General features: G+C 43.0%; 1 protein-coding gene and 1 long non-coding RNA gene across 6 annotated transcripts in view; one reads left to right on the forward strand and one right to left on the reverse strand.

Moving 5' to 3' along the window:
• MARK3 (microtubule affinity regulating kinase 3) overlaps positions 1 to 14,300 on the forward strand; it is a 90,877-nt gene that overhangs the window by 27,747 nt on the left and 48,830 nt on the right. For all 5 annotated transcript variants that reach the window (XM_079768040.1, XM_079768042.1, XM_079768041.1 and 2 more), the window contains exon 3: positions 6,975 to 7,028. In XM_079768040.1, coding sequence (XP_079624166.1) covers positions 6,975 to 7,028 — 54 coding nt within the window. The remainder of the gene's footprint in view (positions 1 to 6,974; positions 7,029 to 14,300) is intronic.
• LOC307097847 lies at positions 10,080 to 11,717 on the reverse strand. The gene is made up of 2 exons (XR_013813383.1): positions 11,003 to 11,717; positions 10,080 to 10,757 (listed from the first exon to the last, which is right to left on the reverse strand). It is a non-coding gene; the product is annotated as an uncharacterized lncRNA (long non-coding RNA).

A 14,300-nucleotide genomic window follows, 5' to 3' on the forward strand; every position in this document is an offset into this window, starting at 1 on the left:
TGCACCACAGTTGCCTCCTGTTTTGGTGACCTCAAGGGCTGAGCTGTTCTATGGGCCCCAGCTCTGGGCCAAGGTTATTTTGGTAGTTGAGCCATCCCAACAGGGAGCTGAAAGGAAGAGGGGATTAGGAGCTTCCTCCTGAGGCTTCTCTCTCTCTCTCTCTCTCTCTCTCTAGGAAGAGGGGATTAGGAGCTTCCTCCTGAGGCTTCTCTCTCTCTCTCTCTCTCTCTCTCTCTCTCTCTCTCTCTCTCTCTCTCTCTAGGAAGAGGGGATTAGGAGCTTCCTCCTGAGGCTTCTCTCTCTCTCTCTCTCTCTCTCTCTCTCTCTCTCTCTCTCTCTCTCTCACACACACACACACACACACACACAGTGTTTCACATTGAGGACACTTGCTTTTGATAAAATGACCAGTTTGATTTAATCAAATGCAAAATATTTGAGCTCCTGTTTAGGTATTATTTGAATAGCACTACTTGAAAATGAAACTGTGTAAGAACAGAATCAGAATAGAATCTTTGGTGGATATTGAACAGAACCAGAAGAAACCAGTGATCAAAAGTCCAGTCATGGGAGGAAGCCAGATCTCAGAAGATCTCTCCCTCCTTTACTCCCTCCTTTTCTCTGTCTCTGAAATCAATAAACATATCCTCGGGTGAGGATTTAAAAAAAATACACATAGCAAAATTTACAATCTTAACCATTTTTAAGTGGTATGTTTCAGTGGAATTAAATAGGTTCATAATGTTGCATAATCATCACTGTCACCACCCTCTTATCTCCAGAACTTGTAAACCTGAAACTCTGTCTTCATTCCTCCTGCCCCCTGCTCCTGGTACCTGCCACCTACTTTCTGTCTCTACGATTTTCAATATTCTGGGTATCTCATATGAGTGGAGTCATACTGTATTTGTCCTTTTGTGACTTGGTTACTTCACTTAGCATAATGTCCTCAAAGTTCCATTGATGTTCTAGCATCTGCCAGAATTTTCTTCCTTTTTAAGGCTGAGTAATATTCCATTGTATGGATAATTCCACTTTAGGCTTATCCATTTGCTCCTCAAGGAAACGTGGATGACTCCCACATCTCAGCTATTGTGAATAATGCTGCTATAATCATGGGTGTATAGATATGTATTTAACTCCCTGCTTTCCAGTCTTTGGGGTTTATAGCCGGAAGTGGAATTGCTGGATCATATGGTAATTGTTTTTAGTGTTTTGAGGAGCTCCATGTAGTTTTCTACAATGGCTGTACTATTTTGCATTCTTACCAAAAGTATACAAGTGTTCCATTTGCTGCACATCCTTGCCAAGGCTTATTTTATTGATGGGTTTTTGATAGTTGCCAACCTGATGTGTGTGCAGTATTATCTGGTAGTTTTTTGTTTTTTGTTTGTTTGTACAGCAAAGGTGGAAATTTATTGAAGAACAAGTACAGACTCCCACGTGGGGAGGGGGAAAGATTCCCACAGCACAGACTCCCACGTGGAGCGGGGGGAAGAGTTCCCTACCTGGTAGTTTTGATTTGCATTTCCCTAATGACAAGTGATGTTGAGCATCTTTTCCATGTGCTTATTGACCTCTGCATATCTTCACCCATTTTTTAATTGGGTCCTTTTTGGTTGTTGTTGAGTTTTAGAAGTTCTCTATATATTCTGGTTATTAATCCCTTACCAGATGTATGATTTGCAAATATTTTCTCCCATTCTGTGGGTTGCCTTTTTACTCTGCTGATATTGTCTTTTTTTGTGTGTCTGACCTTATTTATTTGTTGCTCATAGAAAAATCTTGTTTTTGATTGGACTCAGACTTGGAGGTAAAATCTCAGAAGCCAGCCCATGTCTCTTGGCAGTCTGTTCAGGTGTCTTTCACTGCCCTCCATTGTCTTAGCTACGCGACTGGCATATTCTGTGGCCTCTTTCCTGTTTCTCTTCCTGTTCTGCTTCTTCAGAGCAGTGTGCCAGTGTTCTGTGTTGCAGGACACACGGAGTGACAAAATGCTGAATCTTGGGTGCTTTGGTCCAGGTCTTTTACCTTCTTAGTTTCGGGGCTTTCTCACAGCATGTTGGTGAGCATTATCTTCTGTAGAGAGGTTGAAAAGTTTGAGGCTTCTGCCGCTCTTTTGGGCTTCAGGCGATGAGACAAAGTGACACCAGTGAGACCAGGAACATCTTTCTTCCCTCTTTTTACAGTGACCCGGTTGAGAGCACTGAGATTGCATCTGCAGTGCAACCCCAAACAGATTTGTGCCTCCTTTACCCAGTTCTCCATGATCTGACAGGAATGCCCTTTCCGTAGCAGGTGGACATGGGTCAAGACACCCTTCTTCATGGGGTAACCTTGTTGGTAGTTCTCACCACTGTTAAACCACATAAGCCTTCCATTCTTCACCCAGAATGTCAGCACCAACTTCTGTGCCACACGCTTTTCATAAAAGGTACGAAGTTTGTGTTTATCATCTGCTTCAGTGAGTTTCTGGTAGTTAGTGGCTAAGAAAGAGATACTCAGTTTCATCCAGAAGTAGCCGACTGCTTCCAAGCGCTGTGATAAAGAGCTGGATATTGCCTTTTGATGTAAAAAATTTAAAATTTTTCATCAAGTTCAATTTGTCTTTGTTTCCTTTTGTTACTTGTACCTTTGGTGTCATATCCAAGTAATCATTGCCAAATCTAATGTGAAGCTTTTGCCCAGTTTTCTTCTAAGAGTTTGATAGGTTTAGGTCCTACATTTATAATTACTAATCCTCTTTGAGCTAATTTTTGTATATGATGTTAGCTAAGAATACAATTTCACTCTTTTGCATATAGATGTCTGTTTTTCTCAGCACCATTTCTTGAATGTTATTTTGAAATGAATTGTTCAATTATTTCTGCACTTATCAGTTTATTTGTAATATGGTAAATATCTAGATATAACCCACATTTGGGGTCACCAATAATCTTAAGAGAGGAAAAGGGACTAAAATTTTTATCACTGTTGGCAGACTTTGGCTGAAGCCCTCTTCTTCACTGGTGCTGCTTATTAGGTCTCTTTTCTAAGGGTGCACAGTAGGAAGCACAGCCTCACCGAGAGGGGGCAGGAGCATTGTTGTCATGGACCTTAGGTGCAAAGCAGAGCTAACTATGTTCCCCAGTTCATGGCAAAGTTTCCCTCTTACGTTTCCTTCTATCATCTTCTGTTGTAACCCCCTCCTCTCATCCTGGATGTCCATAGTTTCTAGAAAGCCTATATAATAAAAGCCTAATATGCTAAGTGTCTGGTCGTCCGTTCAACCAATCAAAGCATAATATGCTAATGATATGCTAAGGCTGCTTAACTGCTCACTATGACACTCCGACTGGTAGGTTAGCTTGCTTCTGGGGTCCAGCCAATTGGGACTGAGCAAGACAGGCTGGACACGCCCTGGAGCCCTCCCGCGGTCCCTCTCCTGGTGGCCAACCTCCTTCATGCCTCCCCGGCCCTGATCATGTACCGGTGGGGTCCTTCAGCCTGGCCTGCACCCTCTCACAATCCAAGACCCCTCAGGGGATATTGGAGAGCCGGTTTTGGCCCGATCCCGCAGGCCAAGCCGAAGGACTCCACTGGTGCATGAATTTGTGCACCGGGCCTCTAAGTCACTTTATAAGAGAAATGACAAACCGACCAGGTGAGGATGCTGGTGTAGGTGTACTTAGTTATCTATATGCTAGAGGCCAGGTGCATGAATTTGTGCACAGGTGGGGCCCCTTGCCCTGGCCAGCGATCAGGGCCGTTGGGACCATCTCGCTCAGTCTCGATTGGGGCTGATCAGGACCAGCTGACCCGGGGGAGGGACTGCAGGAGGTTGGCTGGCTGCGGGAGAGCACTGACCACTAGGGGGCAGCTCCTGCATTGAGTGTCTACCCCCTGGGGGTCAGTGCGCATCATAGTAACCAGTTGACTGGTTGTAACGGTCACTTAGGCTTTTATATATCCTATATAATAAAAGGCTAATATGCAAATTGTCCCCCCGGGAGTTCGACTGACCGGGGGTTCAACCACTCACTATGACATGCACTGACCACCAGGGAGCGGCGCAGAACAAAGGAAGGCCCTGGCTGGCAGTCAGCAGCCAGGTGAAGGAAGGCCCCGGTCGGCAGCTGAAAGGCCCCGATTGGCCCTGATCACCAGCCAGGCCTAGGGACCCTACCCATGCATGAATTTCGTGCACTGGGCCTCTAGTCCTACATAATAAAAGGGTAATATGCAAACTGACCACACCTTCGCTACGCCCTAGCCACGCCCACCAGCCAAAGCCACGCCCACCAGCCAATCAGGGCAAGTACGCAAATTACCCAACAAAGATGGCGGTTAATTTGCATACGCTGAGGGAGGGAGGCGTGAAGACAACTTAAAAGGAAGAGGGAGGAAAAGCGGAAAGTAAGGTGGCTGCCAGAGGGAAAGTGCGGGCAGGGCGGGGCGGGCGGCAGCGGCGCGTGGGTGCAGGCGCGGCAGCTGCAATGATGGTGGCGGCAGCGCACAGGGCCGCAGCGGCCACTTGCAGGATTCTTCCTGCAAATGGGCTCCTAGTATAGATATAAAAGCTTAAGCGACTGTTCGACCATTCACCGATAGCTATGACACGCAGTGACCATCAGGGGGCACACATTCTGACCAATAGAGGAGGGAGCCTGATTCCTCGTGGAATCGGCTGTGGGTTAGGTTGCTGCTGGGGCACTGTTGGCCCCAAATCTGCTTCACCTACACCCCAGACCTAGAGATATAGGTTTTGGCCCAGTCCCCGCAGGCCAGGCCGAGGGACCCCACCAGTGCATGAATCTGTACACCGGGCCTCTAGTGTAAGATAAGAGGTGCATATTAACTAGAAGGTATAGTTGGTGTGTGTGTGTCTTGGTGGATTGTTTTTAGACTGCCTGGGGTATACTCATCCTTTTTGACCCATTTGTTGCCTCTGTGTTTCATTTGGTTAGTCTACAGGTTGGTCTGGAACTAGTCCCTTTTCCTTCTTTAACTCCCTAAAGGGCTTTTCTATTAAAATCACACACACAGCCCTAATCGGTTTGACTCAGTGGATAGAGCGTCGGCCTGCGGACTGAAGGGTCCCAGGTTCGATTCCTGTCAAGGGCATGTACCTTGGTTGCAGGCACATCCCTAGTAGGAGGTGTGCAGGAGGCAGCTGATCGATGTTTCTCTCCCATCGATGTTTCTAGCTCTCTATCCCTCTACCTTCCTCTCTGTAAAAAAATCAATAAAATATATTTAAAACACACACACACACACACACACACACACACACACACACACACAAACTATAGTTGGCATCAGTATTAGCTTCAGGTGTCCACATTACCTTCCCATGTGATTAGCACACTAAGTCTAGTAACCATCTTCCACTGTGCAGTGATCGCCCTATTACTGACTGTATTCCCCTTAACTTCTTCACCCATCCCTTCACTTCCTATCACCCATCCCTTCACTTCCTACCCACCTACCCCAGCAACCATCAGTTGTTCTTTGTTTCTATGCGTCAGGTTTTATTTGTTCACTTGTTTTGATTTTTTTTTTTTTAGTTTCACATATGAGTGAAATCATGCAGTATTTGTCTTTCTCTGTTTGACTCATTTCCACTTAGTGTAATACCCTCCAGATCCATCCATGCTGTTGCAAATTTCATTCTTTTTTATTGCTGAGTAATATTCCAGTGCCTGTGTATGTGCACGTGTGTGCATGCGTGTAATCACATCTTTATCCATTCTTCTATTGATGGACATCTAAGTTACTTCCATATTCTGACTATTGTAAATAGTGCTGCAGTGAATATAGGGGTGTATATATTTTCTGTCTTTTTAAAAAAATATATATACATATATATATATTTTTTTATTGATTTCAGAGAGAAAGGAAGAGGGAGAGAGAGAAACATCAATGATGAGAGAGAATCATTGATCAGTTCCCTCCTGCAAGCCCCCCATTGGGGATTGAGCCCGCAACCCGGGCATGTGCCCTTGACCTGAATCGAACCTGGACCTTTCAATTCGTAGGCCGATGCTCTATCCACTGAGCAAACCAGCTAGTGCTGTTTTCTATCTTTTTAATAAAATATTTTGCCCTGGCAGGTTTTGCTCAGTTGGTTAAAGTGTCCTCCTTAGTACACCAAGGTTTCTGGTTCAATCTCCAGTCAGGGCACATAACAGGAATCAGCCAAAGAATACATAAATAAATGGAACAACAAATTGATGTCTTTCTCATTGTCAAATCAATTAATAAAATAATAATTTAAAATTTTTTGTTAAGTTTTCATATTCAACAGCAACTTGTTTGTTCATATATTTACTCAGTTCCTACTGTGTGTAAGGCATTCTGGGCTGTATAAACCTATAAAAGCTGTGTTTCCTGCCGTTGCATCGCAGAGTCCGATATAATTAAAATGTTAGTAAATAGTGAATAGATGTGCTGCATTGCCAAACATTTTGAGAAGTGTTTTCATTGTGTAATCTCTCTTGTTAATTTTTGTTTGTGAGATCTTTTTTCCTTGTCTATAGGTGTCTTCATTTAAACTGTTATAATAGTACCCCTTATTTGCACAAAGTCCCTGTTTTCAATTTTAAAATATTTATAAAATACAAAATCTTATTGTAATGCTAAACGAGATTTTGAGGTTTGTTTACTTGCTTTTTAAAAATATATATATATTTCAGAGAGGAAGGGAGAGGGAGAGATAGAAACATCAATGATGAGAGAGAATCACTGATCGGCTGCCTCCTGCATGCTCCCTACTGGGGATCAAGCCTGCAACCCAGGCATGTGCCCTTGACCAGAATCAAACCTGGGACCCTTCAGTCCGCAGGCCAACGCTCTATCCACTGATCCAAACCAGCTAGGGCTGTTTACTTGCTTTTTAACAATACCACATGTCTGGGCATTTATAAAACTATTACCAGTTTGTAAGTACCAAATTCTTAAAACCCATAAATTTTATTAATTTATTTTTTTTCTAGGTTGCAATAAAAATAATTGACAAAACTCAGTTGAATCCAACAAGTCTACAAAAGGTAAGTTTGGTCCAGTATCAAGTACTTTTTAAAATGATTTTCTGTGCTAATTGCCATCTAATTTGACTCTTAAATACCTCTACTGGTATTTTACTTATTGTGGTTAGTACAGTAAAACTTTATATTCCTCAAAATAATGCAACTTAAATGTAGCATTGTATAAATGTAATAGTATTGGATTTTTTTCCTTAAGTTGAAGATAATGTTTTTTAATGTTCTCAGTAGCAAACTGAAGGCTGTAATTTTAAATTGAATGTTCTAAATAATGATTAGAATAGAGTTTTAAAAAATAAGACAGAACCACATATTTTCATATAATTCATTTTTGGTCAGCATTATACACTGTGTAACTAATACTAAGATCTTTAAAGTCAGCATTTTGGCTTTATTAAACTCGTCAAATTAAGGAGTGTTGATTAATTCATATAAAAGGAATAGTGAATGGTAGTTGAAAAAAGCATGTCTGTAATGCACTGTGGCCATTTGTGTCACCTAGTAACCCAGGAGTTCTCAACCTGCATGTCAGACTCCCATCTGGGCCTCTTCAAAGCCCTGATGACTGGCCCATAAAAGTGTCATTGCTTACGTAGGGCCTGGGCATAGGCATTTCACTGGTGCCTTCTGCAAATGATTGATGATCTTTATAATAAGATCTAGTATTTTTAGTGTTTTTTGTTTTAATTGATTTCAGAGAGGAAGGAAGAGGTAGAGAGAGAGAGAAACATCCAGGATGAGAGAGAATCATGGATTGGCCGCCTCCAGCAAGTCTCCCACTGGGGATCTAGCCCACAACCCGGTCATGTGCCCTTGACCGGAATTGAACCCAGAACCCTTCAGTTCACATGCCAATGCTCTGTCCACTGAGCTGAACCAGCCAGGGCTATTTTTAGTTTTGAAAAGGCTTTTTATATATTTCGTTTGATTTTTAGATTTGGCCTAGGTGGTGGGGGATACAGAGACATTGCACTAGACATGAAGTCCTGAAGTTTAATCTTGGCTGTGACAGCCAAATATGTAACTTAACCATGAGCCGGTCACTTAATTTTCTGGACCTCAGCCTTCTCATCTTTAAAATGGAGATAATTTCATCTTCTCAGGATGGATTATTAATGAAATAATGGGTATTATAAAAGCTTTGTAAATGGCAAAACGTTGCACATGTAAGATACTTGTACATTCCTAATGTATTCCTGATGATTATTTTCCATTTATGTCATAAGAATTTTTAAGCCTTGTTCATGTGTGTGAGGTGGGGAGAGAGGTAGACTTTACCTTGCACTAAATATGGTATTTAAACACGTGGTTCTGAAAGGCATGGTGGGCCTTAAGGGTTCTCAAGGTGGCTCTGGAACAGATCCAAAAATTCCAGTCCTTTGTTCTGAAGATGAAATTGTACTTATTTCCTTAAACTTTTATTTCTTTATATAGCTAAGGACTTTTGGTACTAACTAAAACTAGCATATAAGTAAGTTTACTTAGTATTTGTGTTCAGTATTCAAATGATGTTGCAAATCTTCCACTGTCCTTGTAGGTAACTGGAATTCTAGCAGTTTTCTATTGAGAATTTTTAAAATACGTTTTTATTGGTTTTTAGAGAGAGAGGAAGGGAGAGGGAGAGAGAGAGAGAAACATGAACTGGTTGCCTTTGGCCCACTCCCCCACTGGGGATCAAGCCCCAAACCTGGGCATGTGCCATGGGAATTGAACCAGTGACCTCTTGGTGTATCGGATGACACTAAACCCCCTGAGCCACACTGTTCAGAGCTTTTCTTGAGCTGGTTATAATTTTCCCCTCTATCTTGCTTGCTTTTTTCATTATTTTTGGCTATAGTTTTTAATTGCTATTCTTTTATTATTATTTTTATTATTAAAAATTACTGTTTGTCCTATCATTATCAGTTTAGTACATGATAAGTTGCCTGGTTAGCCCGATAGTGTGATTATGCAGATTTGCATCACCAGTAATTTTGGCACATAATCTAATAGGTGAGACTTTGAGATTGTTTGTCATGTAGTTCAAGTATGAGCCATCCACAAAAGACTTATCTGTCCCAGTTAGATAAATTGGTAAGTGTAATGTTTTCTGTTTATAGGGCAGTGTTTTATTTATTTATAAACATTTTTAATTTATTTCAGAGAGGGAGAGAGAGATAGAAACATCAATGATGAGAGAGACTCATTGATCAGCTGCCTCCTGCACACCCCACACTGGGAACTGATCCCGCAGCCCAAGCATGTGCCCTGACCAGGAATGAAACCATGACCTCCTGGTTCATAGGTCGACGTTCAACCACTAAGCCACGCTGGCTGGGTGGGCATTGTTTTAAATCGTGTGTATAAGTTTGTATTCTTATAAATTAGAAGCATTCTATATTTCTTTCAAATTCTTCTTCACTGAGTTCATTTTCCATGGGAAAATAGGGTGGAGTGGACCTGGCATCTTTGATCCACCCCCCCCCCCCTTTTTTTTTTAAATTCTCACCCTAGAGTGTTTTTATTGATTTGAGAGAGACAGACAGACACATCAACGTGAGAGAGACAACACATCGAATGGTTGCCTCTCGTATGTGCCCCAACTGGGGACCGAACCCGCAACCTAGGGATGTGCCCTGACTGGGAATCAAATCCAAGACTATTCTGTTGACGGGACAGTGTTCCAACCAACAGAACCACATTGGCCAGGACACATCTTTGGCTTTTCTTAAAAAATATATGTTGATTTCAGAGAGGAAGGGAGAGAGAGAGAAATAGAAACATCAATGATGAGAATTATTGATCGGCTGCCTCCTGCACACCTCACACTGGGTATCGAGCCCACAAACCAGGCATGTACCCTGATCAGAAATTGAACTGTGACCTCCTGGTTCATAGCTCAATGCTCAACCACTGAGCCACGCTGGCCGGGCTCTTTGGCCTTTTAGTTCTTTCAGCCTTTTTTCTTCCTCAGTACCAATCACAGATCAAGAACAGTTCTCTTTATATTGTGCTTTTAAGCCCTGGTGCATGGAGCACAGCTTTAGAAGCTAACAGTCACTTTTTAAAAAAAAAAATATATATTTTATTGATTTATTACAGAGAGGAAAGGAGAGGGATAGAGAGTTAGAAACATCGGTGAGAGAGAAACATCAATCAGCTGCCTCCTGCACACCCCCTACTGGGGATGTGCCCACAACCAAGGTACATGCCCTTGACTGGAATCGAACCTGGGACCCTTCAGTCCGCAGGCTGACGCTCTATCCACTGAGCCAAACTGGTCAGGGCAGAAGCTAACAGTCACTTTAAGGAACACTCTGCCATCAACAATATGTAATTTTTTTTATCCTGCCACTACCCAAAAATGTGGACTGGCTTATTAAGGCAGCTTTTGAACACAGGTGTTAAAATCGTGTCAGTTGCAAAGTATTCACAATATTCAGGCTGACATATTGATTTAATAAGTGTGAGATTCTAGTAAGAGATATATTTTTTTCCATTGGAAAATTTCTCTTCATCAGTGTCTTTTAGGTCAGCCTTTAAAGATCTCTATAATTTTGTATACATATGATGGTTTTGAAAACAGCATGAATAAGAAAAAGTTTCCTTCCTGGTTTTGCAAAGTCATTTTTAGCTTTGATTTGGTTATGTGCAGGTAATCTTGCTGGGTCTTGTCCTTATTAAATCTGAATCTTATCATTAAGAAGTAAGTAATAGCTCTTTTTTTTTTAAGTGTAGTTTACCTTTTTAAAAATACTGGACTTTGCCGAGGCCGGTTTGGCTCAGTGGATAGAGCGTCGGCCTGCGGACTCAGGGGTCCCGGGTTCGATTCCGGTCAGGGGCATGTACCTTGGTTGCGGGCACATCCCCGGTGGGGGGTGTGCAGGAGGCAGCTGATCGATGTTTCTGACTCTCTATCCCTCTCTCTTCCTCTCTGTGAAAAATCAATGAAATATATTTTAAAAAAAAATTTAAAAAAATAAAAATAAAAATAAAAATACTGGACTTTATTAAGACATGCCAGTACCCTAAGTGTAATCCATCTAAAGTTATGAACATTCCTTTCCGTCTTGGAGTAGACCATTGTTAACATGAAGAGAGGGGTGCATAAGTATGGTTGGGAACACAGTGAAGCCATGTCAAATGGGTTCACAGCCAGGTTTCACCCTGGCCTTGCTGTGACAGGTCACTTAACCTCCCTGGGTCTTAGTTTTTTTCATTTGTAAGATGGGAATAATAAAGTACCTCATAGGGCTGTAGTGAGAATTAATTTAACATTCAAAACCTCTTGGAAGAGCAGAGGATAGTACATGGCACAGGATAAGGACTGTTTGCATTATTGTGCGTCCTGCTGAAAATTAAGTTTTTGTTTTCTTGGTTTTGGGGAGTTGGAAGATGTTTTTGTTTGTTTACAGTTTTCCCTTCTTGGGAAATAAGTAAAGCTTAAAAATTGAATGGTAGATTCTAGCTAGGTCTCTTTTGTGGGACTTGATTGCTGTAGACTACTTCTGATATCCTATATAATAATCCTATATAATAAAGAGGTAATATGTAAATTAACCCTCATGCCCTCATAAGATGGCTGCCTATGACCAGGCCAGCAGGGGGGTTAGTGAGGGACGGCTAAATGACTGAACAAGCAGGCTGCGTGGGATGACCAGGCTGGCAGGGGATTAGTGAGGGACAGCCAAACGTCTGAACAAGCAGGCTGCATGGGGCGACCAGGCCGGCAGGGGGGCTATGAGGGGCGACCAAGCGGCAGGGGGGGGCAGTTGAGGGTGACCAGGCCAGCAGGGGGGCAGTAAGAGGCAACCAGGCTGGCTGGGGTGTGTGTGTGTGTGTGTGTGTGTGTGTGTGTGTGTGTGTATGTGGCAGTTAGGGTCGATCAGGCCGGCAGGAGGCAGTGGGGAAGTGCAGTTGGGGGCAACCAGGCTGGCAGGGGGGAAGTTGGGGGTGATTAGGCTGGTAGGGGGGCAGTGAGGGGCGACTAGGCCGGTGGGGAGGCAGATGGGGGCAACCAGGCTGGCGGGGGGTCAGTAAGGTGACCAGGCCAGCAGCGGGGGGGGGTCTGTTAGGGGCTACCAGGCCAGCAGGGGGTCAGTTAGGGGTGATTAGGCCAGCACGCAGAGGCAGTGAGGGGGCGATCAGGCCGGCAGGAGGGAGCAGTTAGGGGCAACCAGGCAGGCAGGCAGATGAGCGATTAGGAGCCAGTGGTCCAGGATTGTGAGAAGCAGTTGGACATCCCCCAAGGGGTTCCGGATTGAAGAGGGTGCAGGCACATACACAAATTTTGTGCACCGAGCCTCTAGTCTGCTAATATTTGAGCATTTATTATATACTGAGCACTGCTCTAAGTGTATTACCCATATTAACTTATTGCATTAGTTTGCTCAAGCCACTATAACAAAATACCATAGACTGGCTGGCTTAAACAACAGACATTTCTTTTGCACAGTTGTAGAGGCTGAGAAGTCCCAGATCAGGATGCCAGCATGGTTGGGTTCTGGTGAGAGTTCTCTTTCTGTGGCTGCCTTCCCACCATGTCTGGGGCTGGGGGTGCACAGCGCCAGGGCACGCGAGCATACTCTGGTACCTCTACTATAAGGGCACCGAGCCCATCATGAGGGCCTACCCTCATGTTCTCATCTAAACCTACTCAATTCCCAAATGGCCCATCTCCAAATACCATCACCTTGTGGGTTAGGGTTTTAACATGTGAATTTGTGGGGAACAAAATTCATTCTTTGTATTCATTTGATCTTTCCCATTTCATGAGGTTGTAAAGTTCTGTTATTCAGGAAATAGATGCCAGGGAGATAAACTAACCTGCCCAAAGTCCCCTAACTGGTAGGGGATGGGTCCCCGGGCAGTCGTTCTTTGATAGGTATAGTTGACATTGAGTCAAGCATGGATGGATTCTAAATGTAACATGTTTGCCACAGTTCAGACCATAGAGCACTGTGCTAAGCAGTGCCCTGGCATCACTACTGTATATTAATGCATAGGAATTCATGGTCATTAATACTAGAGCCTGTGCCTCTCCTGCTCTTACACATAGAGGCCTTGAACTCTTCCACAGTAGCTGGTCTGATAGGTATCTTTTCCTCTTCATACTGTTACTTCAGTATTATTACCGTGCTGGTTTCCTGTGAGGAGACAGCCTGAGAAGTGCGTGCAGCCCAGCTCTCCGGTCAGTGAGTGATGGAACAAAGATGCAAATATTGGTCTGACTGAAACATGGGCTCTTTCATCCCATTGTGCCACCTTACTGCAATTAAATTGCCCTCATTCAGGGTTTATAAAAACTTGGATGGGAACTAACCTGAGGTTTTCCTTTGTAGTAGCTATAAAGAAGGTAGTTAAGCCCGTCTGGTGTCACTCAGTGGTTGAGCATCGACCTATGAACCAGGAGGTCACAGTTCGATTCCCGGTCAGGGCACAGGCCCAGGTTGCGTGCTTGATTCCCAACAAGGAGGCAGCCGATAAATGATTCTTTCTCATCATTGATGTTTCTATCTCTCCCTCTCCCTTCCTCTCTGAAATCAATTTTAAAAATATACATATATGTATTTTTAAATAAAGTGGTTAATAGTTTTAAGTTTGGAGGAATATTTCAGGTACTTAAGAGAAGCAGGCCTGGGGGAGGAGGAGGGGAAAAAGGGGGTGAGAGGGAGGAAGATATAGGAGTGATAAATGGTTAGCCAGCTTTAAGCACATCTAGGAAAGCAGGCTGCTCCTTACTATGCCATCTTTTCCAGTGTCAGATGCTCTTTTTTTTCTTTTCATTTGCTCTAACATCGATCTGTCTTTTAGAAACTTATTCAACAGTGTTCTCTATTCTGCCATATGGAGTTATAGAGGTTAAATCTACTACTGCAAACATAGCAATCTTATTTTGGGTCTTGGTTCAGTCTCCTGAGTAAATACTTCTCTTTTTGGGCCAGCCACAGGAATAATTGCCTTCCACATAGGCCTAGTTTAGTTCATGAGTATTGTTGATTTTTTTTTTCTTACCTGAATTTATTTGATTTGTGCTAATACTGGTTTCCTGCCATAATTCCAGTCTATTGGGGTATTTTTAAAATAATAAGTCTTTGTATTAGCTATCACTTCTAGTTCGATGCTGTATAAATTGGATAAGGATAATTCATCCAGTTAAACTATCTGGCAAGGCCCTTTAGTGGAGAATACACCCTTTAGTTAAAGATCCTGCTGGCCCAGTAGTAAAGCATTTTTTGAGTAAAGTTCAAGCACCATTCTGCAATGCAGGTTTCAGTAAGAGAGAAAGGGAAATCCCCA

The sequence above is a fragment of the Cnephaeus nilssonii genome, assembly GCF_951640355.1.
Source record: "Cnephaeus nilssonii genome assembly, chromosome: 4".
Lineage (NCBI taxonomy): Eukaryota > Metazoa > Chordata > Mammalia > Chiroptera > Vespertilionidae > Cnephaeus > Cnephaeus nilssonii.